Genomic DNA, 23,556 nt, shown 5'->3' on the forward strand with positions numbered 1-23,556 from the left:
ATTCGTTAAAATTGCCATATATAATTGCAATTATTTTACATAAATAAAATGATTTTGTTCATAATAAAATGTTTATTTTTAGTAATTATACAAATATTTATTTTAAAATTACTCCCCTGTAAATATTAATTTATTTCAAACATGACAGATCTCCTTATATTAAAATCTTTTATCCTTTACATTTCATCAGCACACGGATTACACATTATAATTGAAATAATAGGCTTCTTTATTTTTCATAAATGTAAACTATTACCTACAAATAAACAATGTATGTGTAATAATTCAATTCTTAATTCGCTCAATTATCTACATTTGTGATTATACATAAAGACCTTTTTCAGCAAATAGTTTATGAATGATGAAAAAAACAATGAAAAACTATCTTTAAATAAAGCCCAAGAAACTGATTATTTAAATTTTATAAATATTTTGGAACGTACGTTACTGGTACTTATTGAAGATATATTGTGCATTTATTTTAATACGTTTATTACGTTATTTTATTACGATTTGTCATTACGAGTAGTAGTAAAATTTCATTGAATTATTTTTCCTGATTCAATTCTGATTATCTTCAATAAGAACCTGTTATAATATACAATTATTTAATAATATTTGTTTAATTAATTAAATGAATAATATATAAACATATTTTTATTGCAAAACTAACAATAATTAACAAATATTACTACTACTCCAATGACTTTTTACAAAATTTTACAATATATATTGTACGTGCATTGTATTCGAAAATATGTAATCAATTCGTTATATGACAAGGTATCTGTGTCCATTAAAAAAAAAAAAAGTTATGAATGATAATCTAATTTAATATATCGATATGCTTATATTATTTCAATATATTAAACAAGATGAATATATAAGATCATAATATTTTTTAATGAAACCATAATTTTTCTTTTATTAATTACACTGCTCACATTTTAAATTTTATGTACGGATTATATCCGTAGTTGATACATACGCACACACATATTGTGATAATCATGCGTATAGTGTGTGTGTATATATATATATATATGCATATATATATATATGTATGTATTATATGTATATTGTGTATTATATATATATATATATATATATATATATATTCGCGCACATACATATTCATATATACACATATACATACATTTAAACATATATATATATATATATATATGTATATATTCATATTTATATGGATATAAATTATAATAAGAATCTAATTTTAATCTTATATTTAATCACTTGTCTTAATATTATATTTACATTGAAAATAGACGAGTTTATATATCAATGGCTGTTATATCCATTAGTCTATGAAAACAAGGACTCTTCATATAGCAAAATGCTATTTTGCATCATAATATATTACCTCTCTGTAGGCCTAGTGGCTGGTACAGAACTTTCTACAAGATCATGCCTCTCTATTGGTGAATTCTCCAATGTATAATCAACTGGATACCTTTCTGTATATGTTGGTGTAGCTTCTCCTTGTTGAGTTAATTTTAATTCATCAGATTGTTCTTGATAAAAACTTTGTGATGCCTCTATATTTTGTGAAGAAGATTGTTCTGATTTTTCTATATCATCTGCAGAATAATAACTTTGACTTGCTTCACTTTCTGGTCTGTGATCATAATAACTGGGAGAAACATTATGACTGGAATAACTTGGTGTAGCTTCTTCTGGATTAAAATAACTTTGACTTGCTTCTTGTGGATTACCATCATAATAACCGGGAGTAACTTCCTCTTGTGGATCTTCATCTAATCTTGAATTGGTTTCTTGTCCTACAGATTCATAATAACTTGCTGTTACTTCTTGATGATGAGTATAATAACTAGATGGTTCATTTCTATGATCTGTACTTTCTGTAACAAAATTCTGAGAGGGAGTTTCTTCTAGGCCAGGCATTGAAATTGGTACTTCATAAGATGTTGATACATTTTGTTCTTCATAACTAGATGTTGGTATTGAGTCTACATGAGTTGAAGTAATATCTGGATTTAAATTATACGAAGACGTAGGTATTTCAGGTACTCCATTGTCATGGATACTTGTATGTTCTGCACTAGATGATGCAATATTCAATTCAGCACAAGGTGGAATTTCACAAGATGATGTACTTATTGCACTTTCTTGATCTGGATCTCTTTCTTGATTTTCTGGTGTTTCTGGAACATAAGACGAACTTGCAGTTTCGTCTTCATTAAGTCCGGAATTATTTGTAGAAACTGAAGATGTACCAATACCATCTGTACCTATATCATTAGATTGAGATGGCATATTTCCTTCCTGACTAATTTCTGCATCTGTTTCTAAATTTTCTGGAATATTTTCTGGTTTACCGACTTCATAACTCTGTGTTGGAAATGTTTGATCGTCAATCGCATCATCAATAGTTGATCTTCCTTCTTGAGTTTGTATTAATTTATTAAAAGATTGAGTCGGTGCATTTGTACTTGCTTCTGCACATGTTTCATATGATTGAGAAGCTTCATTTATTTTTGTTGAATGTTCAAATGATTGTGTCGGTGGTTCTGCTACAACAGCTTCTTTATCTGTTTCCATAGATTCATATGTTATTGATTGTGAGGGTTCTCTTGAATTTTCAGATTTTATAGCAGATTGACTAGGTAAATCAATAGAATCAGTAGTCATTGCTATTCCAAGTTGTTCATATGATTGTGATGGTGTTTCATGACTAGTTTCTGCATTTGTTTCTTCAAAATGTAATTCTAAATTTCGTCGCATCAAATTTGTTTCACCTTGAGAAGATGGCTCATCTCTTTGAGAGTCTTCTTGTTCTTTTATTGTATTTGCAACATAAATTTTAGGTTCAATAGTCTCATCTATATCCATATTCTGTTCATCTAAACGATTTAGTGATTCTGCAGGTAGAATTTCTGCTTCTTTTTGAGAAATTTCTACTTCATTAGATGTTGCTGTTTGTTCTTCACATATAGGAGAATGATTTTTGATATTAGATTGCTCATCAAAGTTTAATTCTTCAAATTTTTTTATATTTTGCATCTCTTGTGAATTATTTGTATTTATTTCATTTGAATTTGAAACTTCAAAACCTACATGTTCTATAGATGAAGTTTTTATATTAGATTCGGAAGTAACTAAAGTATTTTTATCTATTATTGACACATTACTTGTCATTGCATCATCTGGTTGCTCCACAATTTGTACATGTACTATATTATCATTATTAACTTCTTTATTTTGACTTCCAATTGTTACATGAGAAGTGTTATCTCCTTTAGTAACCGTTTGTTTCAAGATCATTTCCTCTGACTTAATAGAAATTTCTTGAGAAGAATACACTTCTTGTAAAGGTATTGCATTCTGTTCTTCATTTAAAATACAAGATTCATTTGTAGATACAATAGATTCTTGGGAAGATGATGCAGAAACATCATGAGATACTATTATTTCTGATGTTACGTTAATGTCTTGTGAGTTTACATTTTTTTCGGAAATAGGAGGTTTTGAGACGAGCATTTCAGAAACAGGTACATCTGCAAAAGTTTGTTCTGTTCCTATTGATGATTCTATAGTTGAACTGAATTGTACATTTTCAGTATAAGAATCATCTATTATTGGCATTGAAGGAGTAGTTTGAACTTGAGAACTTTGTAAAACTATATTATTTGGTATAGAAACTGAATATGAAACATTAGTTATAGAAATAGTAGTATTTTGTTCACTGGAAGTTTCTATATTATCTTCTAAATTTGGTAATACTAGATATTGAGTGCTTGCAGGGATTTCTGTTCGAGCAATTTCTGTTGTATTTGGATTTTCCATAATTTCTCCAATATCTGGCATAGAATTACCAGGAATTTGAATTTGTGCTTCTGCTGTTGAAATATAAGAAATATTAGGATTTGTAATTGTTATTGGTAATTCGAGGGAAGATGGAATTGTTGCCACAGCAGAAGTTGAGGTTGATTCTGCTTGTATTGGTAAATTACTAGGTACCTCTAAGGGAGTCATTATTGGTTGATTCAAAGTCAATGAAGTTTCAAGTACAGAGGGAGAAGAAATAGGTTCTGTAGGAGGTATAATAGTTGATTGCAAAATAGTTTGATTGATTAAACTTGTTTGAGTCAAACCAGTGGTCATTACGTTTCCAGTAGGATTTTCTGTTAAATTGATTTCTTGTTGAAAATCTGTATTTGCCAAGGCAGCAGCCAAAATATCTTGATTTGATGTTTGTATTACTTCTGAAGTAGGAAAACTTTCTGATATAATTGTTTGAGTAGATTCTGTAGCACTGGTTTGTATATTTGGTAATACAGCACTATCAAATTGAAGAACAATATTGTCTAGTGTTCCTGCTTCTCCTAATGAACTAGGATCTATATATAATGTTCTTGTACCATCTGGATTTTGTGTAGTACCTTCTAATGACATAAGAGTATTATTATCAAGAGGTTGTATTTGACCTTGTTCATCAATAGTTACTAAAACATAAGTTTGTGTTCCATCATTACTTTCTGTTGGTAAAGCCATTATTTGTGGTTGTGTTGTTACTTTTGGTTCTTCTATTTTTTCTATTTCACTAGCTTTGTCATTAAATTTTTCTACTTTTGGCTGATCCTTTTGAACAGATTCAATCAGTACATTTTCCAATTTTGATTTTCTTTCAGAATCAATAGGCTCTAATGGTGGAAGAGATAAAGATGTAGAAAGATTTGTATTCACATTAGTCGGAGTTACTGAATTCATTGGAACATTTAACAAATTTTTTTGTTGCTGTGTAGTAGTTTTATTTATTACGTGACTTTTTGTAGTAATTTTTGTAGTTGTAGTACTACTAACTGTTTGTTTTTGTTGAATTGTTGTTTTAGATATATTTGGCATAGAAGTTAATGGTACTGTTTGTTTTGACTGCATATTTTGTACAGTAGTAATGATAGGATCTTGTACTTTTTGAACAACTATTTTTTGTTGTGTTTTTTGTTGTCGATTACTACGAGGTATAATAACTTTTTGTATAGTTGATGTAGGTACAGCTTTTCCTTTTTGTTGAATTTGTGGATTTATCCCCATTGTCTGTTGAGTATTACCTTGAGATGTAATATTTTGTTGCACAATTGTCTGTTTAATCATTTTCTTCCCTTGTTGTATAGTTTTCTGTGTAGGAATAGTATTTTGTAATACAACTGTATTGTTACCAGTTTTAATTTGCCCTGATTTTCCTTGTGAAGCAGCAGACATTGGAAGTTTTTGTGACTTTTGTAACATAGGTAATTGTACTTTTTGCTGTACAGATTGGTATTGTACTTTATTTCCTTTGGATGGACTTTTTGCTGCTATAGCTTTCACTTGTTGTCCTGTTATTGGCGTCAAAACTGTTGCTTTACTGCTTACAATACCTTGAGGATTTAAAAGTGTTTTGCTAGTAATAGCTTGAGATATAGGAGTTAAAATAGCTTTAGAAGTACCTAAATTTTGTGAAGATAAAATAGTTGTACCTTTTGTAACTAAGGTTTTTGATCCAATAATTTTTCCGCTCAAAGAGGCGCTTATTGGTGTATAAATGCCTTTTGTAATAATTCCTTGAGACAATGTACCTAATAAAGCAGATTTTGCAATTGTTCCTGAAATAGGGGTTAAAACTCCTTTTGATGCTATCATTCCTGGTGTATTAATAATCTTATGTCCAGCAGGAAGCTTAGATGTTGTTGCTGAAACATTATCTCCTTTGGGAGCAATGATCGTTTTTGAATTTATAATACCTTGAGGACTGATAGGACAAAATACTTGACCTTTATTTGTCATAATTCTTTGAACTTTACCACTTAATGATTTAGAAATATTTAAAGGCAACATTTTAGTTTGACCTGATTGTGCTAATATAACTACTTTACTACCTTGTTGAACCTGTACCTGTGCATTTCCAGCACTTTTACCAGTTGGTATAGCAATTTTTTGTTGTGTACTAGTTTTTCCTTGAACACCATATCGTAACTGTTGTCCTCCAGAAGTTTGCACCACTACATATTTACCTGATGCAGTCTTTTGTGTTAAAAGAGGAGATACTTTATTTGTTGCTGGTGTATTTTGAAATTTTAAACCTTTTACACCACCTGTAAGTGGTGGTACTAACGTTTTTATACTTGTAATTGTAGGTTTTGCTTTAGTCTTGTTTTTTAAAATTGCTGGAGTACCACTTTTTTTCTTTGTAGGCGATATTTCATTTGTAGTTTCATTTAATTTGTATTGAGTTTGAGTAGGAGATACTATTTGTGTAGTTGGTGTAAAAGATAATGTTGTTGGGATTGTGCTAGATGCAGGTATAATAGAAGATATAACAACAGGCATTTGTTCAATACTTTCTGGAGTTAAAACATCCTCACTTAAAACAAATGGCATTGAATTTATATCTAGTTCCATATCTGCCAAACTTTGTGAACTTTGTTGGATATATTTTTCACTTGTAGCAGTTGTAGTAGGTATATTTGAAACTTTTACATTTAATTGTTCATTTTGTGCCTCAATCATTGCAGCTGTTTCTGCTTCTTCAGCTTTCAACACTTGTAACTTTTTAGTCAAAGATAAATGTGGAGATGTAACTTTTGGACCAGTTTTCATTTTGGTATTTGATAAAGATTCAATCTTCATAATTTTTGTTTTTGGAGTACCCTTTTGATCTGATCTTTTTGTATTTTCTACTTCTAGTTTATGTTTTATTCCTTTCTGTGGTAATTTATCTAATAATTTCGATTTCAAAATTTGTAAAGGTTCAGTTAATGTAACGTTTTCAATTATTCGTGGCATTTCACGTTTTTTTACCGGTACAGTAACATCAGATGATGGAGAAGGTGTAGAAGTTGATGTTCTTGAAGATTCATCTAACTTTTGCATATCTATATTAATAGATTTAGAAGTATCTTCAACTGAAGATGATTGTACTAAGGATTTGGATATAATGTTAAATTCATTTGATGATGATGATGTAAATTGATCAACATTTTGAAATATAGTAGTTTCATCTACTTTTGTGTCAATCTCAAGATTTTGATCAACTACTACTTCTATACCTTCAAAATTGCTAACAACTGTGATTTGAGAATTATTGTCTTGAGATGAATTAGGAAAATCTGAAATATTTGAATCTTTATTTACCACATTTTGAATTACTTCAGAAGTATTTATATCTACTTCTTCTTCAGTTTTTTTCTTTATTAATTTTTTACTCTTCTTTCCTTTTCCAGTTGTATCAGGTTCATTAATTATACCTTTTCTTTTATCCATATGTAACGTTTTTAAGAAAGCTTCTTGGAATGTATTTGTTGATTTTTCTTCAGGAGATAATTCTTTATCTTTCTTCGATTTAATACATGTTTCTGGTGTAAATTTTCCTTTATATCTTGTTTGCATAGATATTCTATTTTCAATTTGCTGCTCATTTAATGTATTTGTTAAATCTTTAGATAATTGTTCCAAATTCTCTAATTTAATTTCTTGTTCTTTTTCTATTGTTTCTATTTCTATTTGATGAATTTTTTGAATTACTGGTATAGTTTCTCCTTCATTTTGAATTATAGTTTCTTCCTTTATTTGATTTATATCTTTTGTATTTTCCATATTATTTATATCTGTTTCAAGATTTTCTAAAACATTTCCTTTCTGTTTTAAAGAATCAATTAATTCTAAATTTATATTAGTTTCAATTGTTTCATTAGTGTTTATATTTTGTGATTTTTCTTGCTCATTATTTAATCCAGAATCTATGACTTTATTTGTAGAAGTATCAGTATCAAACATATCAATTTGTGATAGTTCAAACTTTTTTATTTGAGACTTTTTAGGAGGAAGCATTTCAACAGTTTTTGAAATATCTATTTGTTGATGAGAGGATGTTTCTTTCTCTGGTAAAAATTCTGGTTGAAGTATAGGTGAAGATTCCAAATCTTTTAAATTTTCTTGTTGAGAATTATTTTGCGTTAATATATCTCTAGTATCATTATCTTTCTCAAGTTTAAGAATTGCATCTTCAGTTTTAACAGTAATTTTTTCTATTACTAAAGATTTTGTATTTTCAAAAGTATTAGATTCTTCTAATAGAATTTTTTCTTCAGCTGATATTTGTAATTTTTTAGAAATTTCAGTAGAAGTTTGATTGTCATTAAGTTTTGTGTTTAATTCTATAAATATTTCATTTTTGGTATTCTCAAGTAAATCATCTTTCACTTCTATATTTGAAGAATTAACATTATTTTCTGTTGTATCCATTTTATTACAAGAAATTTCAATTTCTTTTTCTTCTTTAAGATCAATGTTTTCATTTATTTTTTTGACATTTTCTATAAATTTTTTATTTCTTTTTGATTTAATTTTTATTTTTTCAGAATTTTTTTCTTCATTTTCAGATTGACTTTCATCAGTCTTATATATTTTTTGATCTACATCTTGTACATATATATCAGATTCTAAATATTTTTTATTTGGCTTTCGTTTTCTTCCACTATATGAACGTTCGCTATCAGATTCGGAAGTTCTTTTTTCTATTTCGAATTTTTCAAAAACTTTTGGACTATTTTTATTATTCCTTGCTTTTGGACTTTCACTACCACTAGCACTTCCGCTAGTACTAATACGATTAGATTCTGATTTTCTTGGTCTACCTCTATGTTTACGAATTTGCGAAGTAATATTGGATTGATCATTGTTTAATAAAGTATTTGTAGAATTTGAATTAGGCACTTGATCTTGATCCAACATATCTGCATCTGAATTTTCACTTTGTTCTGGAAATGTTTCTGTAGATTCTGAAACAGTTTCATCTTCTGTTTCGACTGTGAATCTATCACATAAAATTTCTTCAGTTTGTTTTGAAGATTCGTTTTTTATATTTTCTATATTTTCGTTAATAGAGTTTTTAGAATCTGGTTGTTTACTGCATATAGAAATATTTTGTATACTTAAATCTTTGCTTTCTATTAATTCTTTATTAGCATTTATATTTGTTTTAGCAGAATTTTTTGAACCATTTGTAACATTTTCATTTTCAGCTTCAACTCTTTCGACTTCAAATATTTCTACAATTTCTAATTCTGTTTCACAAGTATTAATATTAGATTTTTGCATTTCTTTTGATTCTTTTTCAGACTTAGTTTTTTCTTTTGTTTTTTCAATTATAGTATTTGTCTCTTTATTATAAGTTATAATTTTATTTTCATTTTCTTTTAAATTCTGCTCATTTAAAGATGGCAGTGAATTTAATTTTTCACATTCTTTTGGTTTAATATTGTTATCTTCATCTTCTGGTTTACTATGTTCAGTTTCTTTTTCTTGTTCTGTTTTTAAGGCTTGACTCATTTCAAATTCCTTTATTATTTCTTTTTTTTGGTGAAATGCACGTCCTTTTTTTCTTACAGGAGGTATAGATAGTTCCTCTTCATGAAAATCAAAACAAGATAATAATGATTTTTTATCATTTTTATCTGATGTATTAAGTTTACTTTCATTATCAACATTAAAAATTTCTTTTTCGGTTTGTGATTTATTAATAGATTCATTACTTTCAATATCAGATATTTTATTTTTCTCTAGTTCAGTTTGTTTATCAAGAAGATTTGACTTAAAATTTTTTGAAATATTGCCATTATCAGATAAAGAATCTTCCATTATATTAATTGTTGTAAGCTTTTCAGTTTCTTTAAGTAATTTTTCACTTTCTTCTATAATTTCATTGGTATCTGTTATTGTATCATTCTTTTCATTAGATTCTTCTGATTTTTTAAAATCAAATTGACTTTTTGGTGAATTATTTACAGATATTAAATCAATAGATTTATTTTGATTTAAACTAATTTCTTCATCTGATTCATCTTCCCAATCTGCCAATATAGTATCTCGAATTTTAGGATCTGAAGTCTTTTTCTTTTTAGCAACTTTCTCATTTTGTTTAATTTGTTTTCTTTTACCAGATTCACTATTGCTTTTATTTTTATTTGACTGACTCTTTTCTTTTCTTGCATATTTTCTTTTTGGAGTATCTTCATCAGAATATCTGCTTTTATATTGAGAATAAGTTTTGACTTTAGATTTTGATATTGGTGAATTTCCAGATCTATGACTTTTTATATGACAGATAATAACATTAACTCGTGAAGAAGTAAAATTACATAAATGGCAAGGATATTGTGGAGAACTGCTTATATTTGGTGTAGATTGTAAGCTACTAGGTTGTTGACGAATTCGAACTTCATGATCACTTTCTCTTAAAAAACGTGGATGTGTAATTTTTCGCACAATTTCGATATTATCACTTTTTCTGTGACTTTCATCACGTTCTCGTTTCTTTTTAGAAATTTTCTTATCCCCAAATAAAGCTGATATATTTGGTTTTTCTTCTGGACAAAATTTATCATGACTTAATATGTCAGGATCACCTCCTGTCAATTTTTCAGCCATTTCAACATCTCCAGGAAATTTATCCATATATCTGGAACCATCTTTACTTCTGCTTCTATACTTATCTGCAAATAACATTATAAAATATATATTACATGCAATAAATTTTTTTGAAAGAAAAATGATAACATTTCTACATAAATGTATATATATATATATATATATATATATATATATATATATATATACACACATACATTTATAAATATATATATATATATATATTTATTATTTTTAAATGATATATTTAATAATATTAAAATTGTTATTATTTATGTATAATCATACCTAAACCTTTCCTGATAAATTCATCTTTTAGAGTACAGTTATATTTATAAATCTGTTGATAATTTTTGACAAATTCACTGAAACATTAATAAAATATATATTGAATATCAATTTAAAACAAAAAATTTAAGTAAAAATTAAAATAAATAATAACTTAAATGTATAATTAAAATAATAATTTAAATATTGAATTACTTACTATGTATCTTCTTGAAAAAATTTTACAGCAGCTATTAAAGGTTTCTTTTGAAATTCATGTTGAATATCTTCAGGTAAATTATGAAATCCAGTAACTTGTCCTGGCCACCAACAACCTCCAAGTTTTACCCAAACAACATCTCCATCCAAATAATTAATTTCTGTTTGTTCGCACATTTTAGAAAGATATTTAAAATTATTCTTTCACAAAATCAGCATTGAAGTCCAACATAAATATCTTATATATTTTCTGTTTTTAGATGAAGCACCTTGTGTAATTAATTGTTCATATATGTTTATAACAATAAGAAAAAATTATTCTATGATTGAAATCTAATTTTAATATGCAGTAACAATAAATGACATTATTTCATTTAAGAAAAAACATGATTAATATATATGGAAAATCATATAAACAAATGCAATATGCAATTGCCAAATGAATGAATTCCCTTAAGTTTATAAAAACTTTGTAATTATGTTTCTTTCATTTTGTAAATTTTTAAACTTAAAGCACATTGCTTAATCAAAGCACTTTTGATTTCTTCATATATAATATTATTAATTAGCATAAATATGAAAGACAACGTAGTCACTATTAAATCTTCTAAAGAAAACATTTACTGATCCTTAATATGTTCTTTCAGATCTATAATTGCACCATAAACATTTTTTGAAAATCATTTACCACATATTTTATTAGAAGTACATGAGAAAAACAGATAATACGTTAGCAAATTGTCGTTGTTTTCATGTTATGTTATCTTGAATAAAGTAGTAATCATCCGTAGTATATAAAACACAAATATTTTTTTTTTAAATAGTCAGCTAACTTATAAGCACTGTTTGATATTTCAAAATACAAGAAATTGTTCACCCATATGCGCGGGCATATGTAAAAATGGAATCGGAGGTATATTCGCGGGAAACCAGGAGCGAGCGTCGCTCCCCTCGTCCTGCACCGCTTCGTTGATTCTGATCTCGATGCCGACGTTGTCCGCGGGAGCCACGTCGGGCATTTTAGCCCGCGAATTCCTTGATTGAATATCTTACACAGATGTATACCGTGAACTTTACAGTTCTCACGACAGTTTGTTAGTACGACGCCGCAATAGAATCCTATAACTCCGAAATTGGCGAGCGTCCCAAGAAAAGAAGTTTCTCTTTTCACCTCACCTCTTATCACTCAATCACAATACACTATAAGGCTTCGCAAACACTTTGATAACCGACCACGCGACGTTGCTGCGCGCACATACAGCCGCGAAAAGTGCAAGCCAACCCCGAACGAAATCGACACATTCAACACTCTACGTCGCTTATACGACGTACGTACATGTTCAGTTTCCCGACGTGCAACGGGGCTTTGTACGGTGGATGGATGGATGTGTAGATGGATACTTCCTTCTCTCTCGTTGTTCGAGATTCTCGATTCCGCAATGTTGCCAACTATTACATATCTATTTTCTCTCTTAAGCTTCGTATTCTATTTTGATAATTTCTACAATTTTTTAATAAGGATAGATATGTATCTATTATATTAATATATAGTAATAATAAATATATATATTGTTCATTTAAAAAAGTGTTTTATTATATATATGATAAAGAAATAAAAATTATATAAAATTGAAGGTTATAAGAATTTAAATACTACACATTCATACATATTTCTCGCGGTTTGTCATTTTAAAATGCTTTATAGTGCATGTATCTACAAATATTATCATTTTATATGTATAAATTTTCAATATATATCCATTGTTCTATATTTAAGATTAATGTTAAATGAATTGATAAGAATAGTAGTTATTAAATAAATTTTTAATATAATAATGCAAAATTTTTTTATACAAAATCAAATTTTATATATATATACTATATTTTTATATCTTTTTTTATACATACTATATAATTATTTATTTTACATTTAAAAAATAGATAAATAAATAAAACATTGGAAAGAATTTATTTTGTATTATTATAGTTTAAGATAATAATTCAATATGCAATTAAATCAAATTATATTTTTAATTATATTTTTAATTGATGTAATATTTGAATTTTATATAATTAATAATTTATAATTATCTATATATATTTACAAATGTAATATATATATTAATTATATTTTAGTTTATATAAATATATAGTTCGTTATTACATTCATTTTTAAATTAATTTAAAAATCAAAATATAACTTTAAAATCAAAATTTTTGTTAGATATATCTTATAATTTGAAATATAAAAAATATTTAATTAATTAATAAATAAATTGAAAATTATATTATTTATATCATAAATCTAATAATATTTTTCAATTTTTTAATAGTGTTAAATCGTTAATATATTTTGATAAATTGTAATAAAATTTAAACAAAAATTATAAGAAATTGTAATATTTGAAATATAAAAATAATATTTTGAAATATAAAGTTTTCTTATTTTTATTTCATCAGTTGGTCTTACTGTGTCGCCGGGTGAGTAAGTATAATTTCGATAATATTTTCCGCCAGAGGCGCTGAGGATTTGCAATAACGTTTATTGTTCGTTTCCGGTTTATGTGGTAGCTTAACGTCGTTCTTCATTTTTCGTTATACATCCGTTTATATACGATAAATATACACACGTAAGTCATTTGTACTATATTACATCGTTTTCTATATGATACACGATATAATAACACACAATCTGACGAACATTAGAACTTTTATGACTATAATGATACCGGAAGTTCTGTAGTTTCATTATCAATACATATGTATATTCAGAGTTCACAGAAATGGCGACTGCCGTGCCGTCGAGATTCGCAATTCTCAGCATTGATGATGATGATTGTAAGCCGAAGAAAACCCAGAAGAATGTTACTACTGGTAAGACAAATCAAAAATCTAAAACCAACAAATCGAAACAGCAACAACAACCAAAAAAGGATGATAAGAAAAAACAAAATAAGGTATGATGTGTGTAGTCTTTGTTGTTTTTTTGTTTTTGATTAGCCGGTAAATGTCACAGTATGATCATGGCGGGATTTTTATATATTTCGAATTAAATTTGAATATTGATTTTAACTTTCAATGTAATGTTTAGTAAATGATATAATATATTTTTAATATATTTTATTATATAATTTTAATATACTTTAAAATGTATATAATAAAAAAATGAATTTTTCAATATTTTATTTATAAGAAAAATAATTATTATACAATAATAAATAAAAATGTAAAATGTATTTTGTTTTTATTCTTATTATTATTTTTTTATTTATTTTATATTTTTTCTTTATTTATATAGGGAAAAAAGAAAAAACCCAATAATGAAAATCAACAATGGGAACAATGGAAACAGAAAGATACAATGGTAATGTATAAATTATTTACAATATATCTTATTTTTATTTGCCACTAGCTTAATGAGATTTTTTTATAACTTTAATAAAATGAGTTTTTATCTGGACATTTTCATACAATGACTCCCAACGAATTGTATGTAATAAGGACAGCACAGGCTTGACTAATATGTGTGAAAATTATAGTTTAGTTTAAGATATAAATTTTAAAGCTAAGATTTTGTTTCAGTAGTGACATATTTATAAGTGTTGTGTGTTATCACGTCCAATTGTGATTTCCTTAAGGCTGTCGAGGAAACGTTTGAGCAAGAATTACATCAAGCCATCTTACTATCAAAATTGGCTTATGAAGAGCAGCTAGTAAGTGCAGCTAAGTCAGAAAAAGAACAAGAGTCAAATAAGAAATCAGGGAAAAAGTCAAAAAAGGCTACTATGTCATTGGAGGAATTCAACAGTATGGGAGCAAATACTACTACTCAAAGTACAGTATTATCTCTGGAATGCAGTGATACTAAATCAAAAGGTAATTTTATATTTTATTGTAGATATGTAGTGTATAAGATAATAAATTTAATTAGCTATGATTTTATAGATTTAGACACAGAGTTTTTTGAAAGAGTGGAGAAAGAAACAAAAGAAGAAATTACAAAAGAAAAAGAAAAGGATATGTTGAAGGCAAGATTAAATAAAATTGATGATGATATTACATCTGCACAATTAAAGGTAGAAGTGGAAAAACGTGATGAAATTATTAATGAATTAAGAAATCAAGTAGAAAATTTAAAAGAAGAATTAACACAAGTCAAAGAAAGAAATAAGAAATTATATCAAATATTGTCTCACGGAGAAAGTAGGCTAATAGTTTTTTTTATTGATAATCTAATGTTATTGCTATATATATATATATATATATATATTATAATATATATAATTTTATTATAGTATTTTCTATTATTATTTTCTTTTTTAGTGAAAGATAAAGCGTCAGTATTAGCCGAAGTGGCAAAATTACAAGAAATACGAGATGAATTAACGTCGGAAGTAGCATCTTTACATGCACAATTAGAACAAGAAAGATCCAAAACACGTACTTCTAGTACTGATGTTAAACCATCTAAACAAACTGTAAGATTTTTTTTAAAATAATATTTAAAAAAAAGTAAAATAAATTATATACAATATTATATTATAAAATATATTTATTTTTTTAGAATAAGAAGAGGCCCGCTAGTGAAAATGCCTAAACAACAAGATATTTCTGTTGATTCTAAAGTACTAAACCATTGTGATCTATAAAGCTTAATTTACTGCTAATGATTAATCAGTTAACAGTCTCAAGACTGATTCGTAATCAGTAAAACTTAAGATCTCATGAAAATACATATATTATATATTTGACTTTGAAGCACATAAAACAATTTTTTAAGTAAATATTTTTTAAACACATAGAATGTTTACTCAATGAAAACATGATCATATTTTTCTAAACTGCATATTTTTATTTATAATTCGAGTTTCATTTCATCATAATAAGATACAAAGATGATAGTTCCCCTTTTATTTAAACTCTCTTATACCGTAATAGTTAAACTTAATTTCAGTCAAGTTTAATCAGGAAATTAGTGCAAAACTACTTCCAATACTGAAACTTGACAATATAAACAAGTATCGTTATCTTCCAAATTTTGTGCGGACGTACATTAGTGAGTATATATTATCTAAAGTATTTTGTAATAAATATATTCTACAGCATTCTTGTTGATGTTAATAATTTCCTCAATATTTTGTTAAAATGGAATTAAGATATTTTCATATTGTACATTTTAGAAGTAATAACATTTTATTATGCGTGAATATTCGTAAATACAAGATATTAAAAAAATTTTTTCTTCTATGAGACTGAAACAAAATTATATACATAAAAGTAAAATTTCAGGTTCTAAATGTAAACCATATTTATATACAAACTATTATGAATGTATTAAAACAAATAACGAAAATATATTTTTCTCACAAAATTATATTCGATATTTAAAATTCATTTAACAAACTAATAAAAAAATCTTTACTTTAATATTATAATTTATGCTTATTATATAATATATATAACATTGATTCTATTAAAAAATAATTATTAATATATTCTTATATTTGAACTTTTAAATTTAAATAGTAAATTTATGTAAGAGTTGATCTTTTTTATATTAAAATATTACATAATAAGAAAGATCAATATATATTTATTTTATTTTTATTTAAAAAAAATATAATATAAAATTATTACATATACAATGATATTTTTTCTATACATATCTTTTACAATCTTTGATTATCATCATTTCTATGTACCAATTCTGTTTTTTTTTTTTTTTTTCGCTAGTAACATAGCTATTCGCGCGATGCTAAGCTTTATCCGGATTATACGTACCGGTGCATTTTTATGGAAATTTTTTGTTCACTTTTTCTGCCTGGAGTTATTCCAGGCAAAATTTTTTTTCGACTCGCTCTCCCGCTGGCTTCAACATTCAGTTCGATATGTTATACCTCACGTTCCAATTCTTTTTTCCGGCTTTGCTCCATTCGTTTCCGAGTTCACATAAAAAAAGAAGGAAAAAAATGAGAGAGGATTTGCATGTACCATGATAAATTTAAATACGCATTATACCTTTGATTAAAAAGAAGCTTAAGAGGATAAGGAAATAAGTATTTTTATATTTCTTTTCTTTTTAATATGCAAAATGTAAACAAAGCTCAAATATTAATTGTCTATTAAATATAAAATTGAAAATATTAAAGAACAGTCAATTATATATATGTTTATGTAAAAATATATATATTTTATATAAATTAAAAAAAATATTATGTTTATTTGTTAGAATTAAAATGATATATCGAACTTGTAAATTAATTTTGTCAATTAACATATGTGAAATTGCATTTTTTAAATGAAGTTTTAAAAAAATCTTTTTATAAACAGATATAATCAATGATTCGTTTAATTTTTAAAGGAAACTAAGTTGGAGAAACGAGCATCTATTCAGTTTTTGACTGGAATCCTGACCAATAAAAGTGGCATTAACTCACGCCTCGTCTACTCGGTCATAGTCCTGTTTGCTACAAGAATAAAGGGTGGAAAGTATAAGGGATATGGTTAGTGAGAGATACGACTGGAGATTAAGTAAAAGTTATATAAATACTTTTTATTGTTTATTAACTTATATAACTTATATATATATATAACTTATAATTATCACTACAGAAATAAAAGTAAAAGAAAATATTGAACAAAGTATTACATACTAAGATAAAAAAGAAAGATTAAATCGTATAAATTTTGTAATAAAATATAACTTTATTACAATATATTTATATTGCGATATTTATATAAAATAAGAAAATGTATAGTTACAAAAGAATCGTGTAATTATTTTTCTATAATTTATATGACATTTAAAAGAAATACTTAATATAGATATATATATATATATATATATATATAAGTTTTTTCATTAAATTTCTCCATTAAAGTCAATCATAAAAAAAACATAACAAGTAATTAGCTTTATATTTTTCATGATTCGATTCGGTCGATTCTAATTTTCTGCGATATCGATGCAGTTTGAGAAGAGTTTGTTCTCCGATGAGTAAAAGTTGATGGTGGATTTCGAAGCCGTCGCTGGCTCCCGAGAGAAAGGAAACTTGCGAGAAAAAGATGACTAGAGGAAGAGAGGGAATGGCAAAGGGTGGGTTTTAGGACGTGGGATGGTAAAGGGGGTGACAGTGGGGATTCATTATCTGACAGTCTATTGTCATTCCTGCGGGCTGAGATTTTGCTCGGGCCAAGAGCAGCAGCATCTCTGGTATACGTCTATATACATACTACACTGTGTGTATATGTGTAGCGATATGCGATATCTGCAATCGGAAACGCGTTTGAAAAATCAGACATTTCCTTCGGTTCTTTTTCGCCTCGTATCATTACGATACGTTCCGAGGTCAAAGATCCACTGTTCGACCAATTTTATAATTTGCATTCTACTGCATACGAGCAGATTTTTATATTCGTAATAAAAAGGAACGAATACTGTACGATAATTTTAATACATCGAATGATCGAGATGCATGATCGAATACTTGAATACTTTTTTTATACAATGTTCTTCTAAAAGAAATCTTATTATCGAAAATGGTGATCGATATCCGAGATTAACGATATTTCGTCGAAATTATATCATATAGTATCATGATCTCGGTGAAAACTGTGCGCCATACATATTGTACGTATAAACACACAATATTGTCGCGAAAGGAGAAATTTCATATTCAGATATGAAGACAGCGGCCTACATTCTTTGTTTTATTTTTAACAAAAGTAAATATATCCGCGGCGCGCGAAAAAGACGAACGGAAAATTAATCCAAACATTAGGCAGGAAAATTAAGGGGGTTGCGAACAAGGGGTTGGCACTCGTTATTACGATCTTATTCATCCCGTGTATATCCACGGTGTCATTAAAGGCTCCCACCAATGTACCGTCGTTCGCGATATGAAGCATCGTCGCCTATGTCGGTCCGCAACAGAAAATTAAGACTAACGAGGAAAGCGTTTCTGTATCGTGAAATGGGGGAGGAGGGGGGGGGGGGGAGATCCTCCTTCCTTCCAGGCGAAAAAGAAGTTTCACGAAGACGACGATCTCGTCTTTCCACCAGGGATAATGAGATCCCAGCGACGCAAGCTCGATCGCGCCCTATCATTTTTCACTACTGATCCACCAAAGTATCTAACTCTCGGTAACATCGCGATCCTCCGTTTATCTTCTGTATTTCCCTCCCCTTATATTTGACGCTGATGTATACCGAGTCAACAATTTCTTCACTTATCCATTTCACCGATATCTATTCGATTCTCAATTCCTATACTTTCTCCAGTTGTTCCTTTCTTTTTTTTTTTATATCTATACATATATATTAGAACTAGATCAAACGTGTTTGGAATATGTTCAATACTCAGATCATAAATTGAAGTTTCACATTCGACGTTCATTTTATTGAAAAAAGAAATCAAATTCGTAGATTGCAAATGATGACGAAAATTAATGGATAAATTAATAGAACGCATCGATATATATATACATCTAAAAAATCTAAAAAACATTCCTTCATTAGTCGAAACTTCCACTCCCCTTACGATCCATCGATTCTCACGAAAGAAAAACCATCGACACGAATCCGTACCCTCCTCGTCACTTTCGCGAGATCGTTTCCCTTCCTCCCCGACTCGCCTCCCTCCTTCCTCCCCCGGAAGAGGAGGGGAGGGGAGGGGTGGCAGCACCCTGAACGCGGAATATTTTTACATACGGCTTAACGCGAAAGCATGTCACTCATACGTGAAACGATTAAAGTTTTAGAAGTATCGATTCCGTTGGCGTTACCGTTGACAGACAGAGGGATCGTCAAAGAGCATAATAATTACTGCGCCCGCAGAGAAGAGGCTCAACCCTTTGTTCTATAGTCACTTTGCGAAAGGGGCTGCGCGAGGAGGCGAGGGGGGAGGGGGAGAGAGGGAGAGGAGGGGACAGAGGGGACGCTTTGGGGCGGGACAGGGCTAAGGGGGCTCGGGGCGGTGGTTGAAGAGCATCCGTTTCAGTCGCGCCATTATGTAATTGATCTGGGCTTTCCGTACGCGATGATCGTGTAATGCGTTTCACGTACTCGACGCGCCCGATTCCGCATGGATCCCTTTCTTTTTTTTCCTTTCTTTTCCTCTCTCTTTCTTCTCCTCCTTTCCTCTCCGCCCCTTTTTCTGCACCGCCATCCGCCAAAGGCCCCCGGAGGCGGAGGAACACACCGTTACGCCGCGTGGATAGATTAAAAGGAGAGCGCTGGCAAAGGTGAGAGTCGGTGGACTCGGTCAAAGTCGATACTCGTTTTCGTATCAATGCCGCTTCTCGAATGGATCGCGCTTCCTCCGAACTCCGTCGATAATTTTTGCTAAAAAGGGAGATGGTTTTTTTTCTTTTTTTTTTTCACCTCTGTTTCCGACATATTCCGAGAGGACACGGCATACGAATATTCGAGAATACTTGGACACGAAGATCGAAATTATTTTTGGAGCGAAAAGTTGATGATGATGAACGAGACTTTTCTTTTTTTTTTTCAATGGATGATAATCAATGCAATTATGATAAATAATTATTTTTATTATCAGATTCGAAGAATGAGGTTATTATAAATACAAGTTGAGCAACTAGTAGATATTAATTAATTATGTATACATAAAGAAATTACAAATGTTAAAAATAATTATGCTTGTAAGTAAATGTGAAACCAGTTATTGTTACATTACTTGTATCTTTCATGTATTAGCTTAATTAATCAATTATTATAATCAATGCCAGATATTGAATACAATTAATCGATAAAAAGAAATGTGATCTCTTCAAGACACTGTTTTACGAATAGAAAGAAAAGATCGCGGAGGATCCTCCCTTGTTACAATTTCAAACGCTTTTCCAAATATTAACGATCTCTCTAATGATCACAGCAACTCGTTCTTAATCTGATTTCAACAAAAATGATGGTATTTACCCCGTATTTACCCTAATACATATATTGCATCCGGGACTTCATTATAATTAACGAAAACCGCGGCATGCCAATACGATGATGGACACAATTAGAAAATGACTGTGTGGGGGGAGAGGAGGAGGTTGGCTGTGTACATTGAATGCGGTATGATTATCTACCCTGTCCATTATTCATTTTCATTTGCGCATCACGTATGTATGCGTATACACTCGATTTCGAAACTCGTAAAGAGAATCAATCTATATATATATATATATATATATATATATATATATATATACACATACACACGTATACATATATCGCTAGTGTTGGCGTTTAATTCTCTTACTTTTTCTCTCCATCTTCGCAAATCTTTCTCCCATTCCTCTCCTCCTCCTTCTCTTGCAAATTAATCATTCATTTACGCTCGTTCCTCCCTCCCTCCCTCCCTTTCTCACCCTCATCCGTGTGTTCATCGACGAGCACGCGCGCGCATCGGTGGTAGATAGATATTTAATTAAAGTTGTTTGCACGGCCAAGTTCGGAAACTTTGAGAATAAGTTAGCTAAGGGGACACGTTTAATTGTCCTCGCGTTTAATGTCGCGTTGCACGACGGATCCCTGTATCGGGAAGGTATCCCCGATGATCGAGGGGGAGGGGCAAGGCGTCTTAAAAAATATCTCGTCCTTAACCCATTTGCGCAAATAATACGGTTTCACCAAGGCGAAACGTTAATTTTACTTGTGGAATGAAATACTTTTATAATAATAATACTTGTATATATATATATGTATATATACACACACAGAGAGAATTTTGCACGTGGTCTCGCTTTCCGCGTTCCTCGAAAGTCGCCTCCAAGCGGCTATTACAATGCGACCCTCTTGCGTTTTACTTTTAATTCGCGCCGAATTTGCGTTGTTTCGCGTCGCAATTATATGAGAAACGGTGCGCGCTTCCATTGAATTTATTTTAAACATCGATGTATACGGATGTATTAATATAACGGACACTGGTCGAGGAGAATAATAAGTCTCTCTCTCTTTCTTTCCTCTTTCGTCTTATACGTTTCATGAAAGAAAAGAAAGGGAGGGAAATAACGGGGATTCGACGTTGTTATTTAATCGACTCGCGGATTAATTAATTACACGTTAGTAATATTTCCAGTATGTCGAAATACTGTTGGAAAGGTGTCTGCGATTACGTTGATCATCCTCGATAAAATTCGTTTCTTTCAAGTTGTTCCGTTTCGCGCGGTAATAGGTGTTTCGTGTTACGTGCGACGGTTTACAGACACGATTCGGTTTAAAAAACCGAGCTCTGTCGACGGATTTCATTTTTTTTTTCCCCTTCCCTTCCCTTCTTCTTTTTCTTTCTTTATTTCGCCACCAAGCGACACGATTATACCAAGCGATTAAAGCTTGATATCAAAAGCATTACAGATTCAGACGTATCCAGGTAAACGGGAGCGAAGATGAGAGAGAGAAAAAGGGGAAAAAATTTCGCGATCCGGATGGAACGTCTCTTTGGAATATCGAGGAAAAATCTTTCGTTTCGATTTAAAAGATGTTGGAAAATGGCGATAAATGATGCGCGTCGGTGTGGACAGAGCCTTAACGTGAGAAACGAGAGGCCAAGTTATCGCATAAACGTATTCGTGTCAAAAGCAGCTCCGGTCGAGACCCGAGTTATCCTCTGACCCCACTCTGTCATCTCGAACTTACTTCTCCTCCTCTTCGTATCACGGAACTGTTATTTTCGGCCACGGATTTCCATTTTCTTGCCCGTTCGTCTTCCGGCTCAATGCTTCGATTGCTTTGTATGCGCATTTTCAAACGTTTATAGGTGTATATAATATAAATAAAAATATGTATATAAATAGTGGGCGGGTAAGTTTTTATAGAAGGGAAAAGTAAGGTAAAACTTTTTTTTGAAACTGATTTTTAAATGTTACTATGATAACGATGATAATAAATTTTAGTTAAATGAAGATAATGATTTGTCACTCTTAACTATATACTTCTTTGAAAATATTCTCTTTTCTATTTTTCCTTCCGGGAAATATCGAAATATAATTTCTTACTAATTCAACAACAATCAACCAGGGGAATTTTTCTCATTCGATTTAAACTCACTTTTGATCTAAAAATTCTATCAGAAGATGAAAATTTGCCGTGTTTTCCCGTTTAAAATAGATGAACGTTCGATAAAAAAAAAAAGAAAAAAGGAAAAAAAGAAAAAGTGTCACGGTTTCTGCATACCTTAACATCGAATGTAATAATACATTGTTGCAATGGCGCGTCTACTTTTACGAACCTCGCTCGTTCTATTTCCACGGAAATTCTCGAGCGCGGTGCATCGGTGCACTTTAGAGCCCGCGGTTGCATATTTCCTCACCGAACACCTCACACTTGAGCCTTGTCACAATGAAACATCGGCCGCGCTTCCGCGGCATTGCTCACTCGCTGTCGCGAAACAAAAATGTTTCCATGAAGTTGTCGGCGCAATTAAGGGCGCAGAATTCTCTGTCGATAAACTCTGCAAACCTTTTGCAAGTCGTTTAAATCGTTATCCCTAATTCCCTTCCAAGTTTTCGCGCATAAGTGTTACACGCTTGGTGTAATTTGGCATGGAATTTTTTGGAAATTTAAGTTTTGTCAAAATTGTAAAAAAACTTTGAAAAGTTTTACAAATATTTTTC

At 29.7% G+C, this 23,556-nt stretch overlaps 2 protein-coding genes across 2 annotated transcripts; one reads left to right on the forward strand and one right to left on the reverse strand.

The window, feature by feature from the left end:
• Positions 1-1,190: 1,190 nt before the first annotated feature.
• Positions 1,191-12,366, reverse strand: LOC551566. Its single transcript, XM_026441538.1, has 3 exons — positions 10,934-12,366; positions 10,735-10,811; positions 1,191-10,511 (listed from the first exon to the last, which is right to left on the reverse strand). Exons 1-3 carry the CDS (start codon positions 11,107-11,109, stop codon positions 1,378-1,380), a joined length of 9,387 nt encoding a protein of 3,128 aa, XP_026297323.1. The 5' UTR covers positions 11,110-12,366; the 3' UTR covers positions 1,191-1,377.
• Positions 12,367-13,430: 1,064 nt separating this feature from the next.
• Positions 13,431-16,037, forward strand: LOC411970 (G kinase-anchoring protein 1). Its single transcript, XM_395437.7, has 7 exons — positions 13,431-13,562; positions 13,705-13,889; positions 14,231-14,296; positions 14,571-14,808; positions 14,878-15,135; positions 15,256-15,410; positions 15,497-16,037. The coding sequence occupies exons 2-7, from the start codon at positions 13,716-13,718 to the stop codon at positions 15,527-15,529; spliced, it is 924 nt and encodes a 307-aa protein (XP_395437.4). The 5' UTR covers positions 13,431-13,562; positions 13,705-13,715; the 3' UTR covers positions 15,530-16,037.
• Positions 16,038-23,556: the final 7,519 nt, after the last annotated feature.

The sequence above is a fragment of the Apis mellifera genome, linkage group LG6 (assembly GCF_003254395.2).
Source record: "Apis mellifera strain DH4 linkage group LG6, Amel_HAv3.1, whole genome shotgun sequence".
Classification (NCBI taxonomy): Eukaryota; Metazoa; Arthropoda; class Insecta; order Hymenoptera; family Apidae; genus Apis; species Apis mellifera.

What these genes read in the sequence shown, in the direction of transcription:
- LOC551566 (XM_026441538.1), bottom strand. Translation starts at nt 11,109, where the DNA reads ATGTGCGAACAAACAGAAATTAATTATTTGGATGGAGATGTTGTTTGG. An exon ending in TTTTTTCAAGAAGATACATA is followed by an intron (nt 10,812 to 10,933) that starts GTAAGTAATTCA and finishes TTAATGTTTCAG; the next exon opens with TGAATTTGTCAAAAATTATC. An exon ending in ATTTATCAGGAAAGGTTTAG is followed by an intron (nt 10,512 to 10,734) that starts GTATGATTATAC and finishes TGTTATTTGCAG; the next exon opens with ATAAGTATAGAAGCAGAAGT.
- LOC411970 (XM_395437.7), top strand. Translation starts at nt 13,716, where the DNA reads ATGGCGACTGCCGTGCCGTCGAGATTCGCAATTCTCAGCATTGATGAT. An exon ending in ATAAGAAAAAACAAAATAAG is followed by an intron (nt 13,890 to 14,230) that starts GTATGATGTGTG and finishes TTATTTATATAG; the next exon opens with GGAAAAAAGAAAAAACCCAA. An exon ending in GGAAACAGAAAGATACAATG is followed by an intron (nt 14,297 to 14,570) that starts GTAATGTATAAA and finishes GATTTCCTTAAG; the next exon opens with GCTGTCGAGGAAACGTTTGA.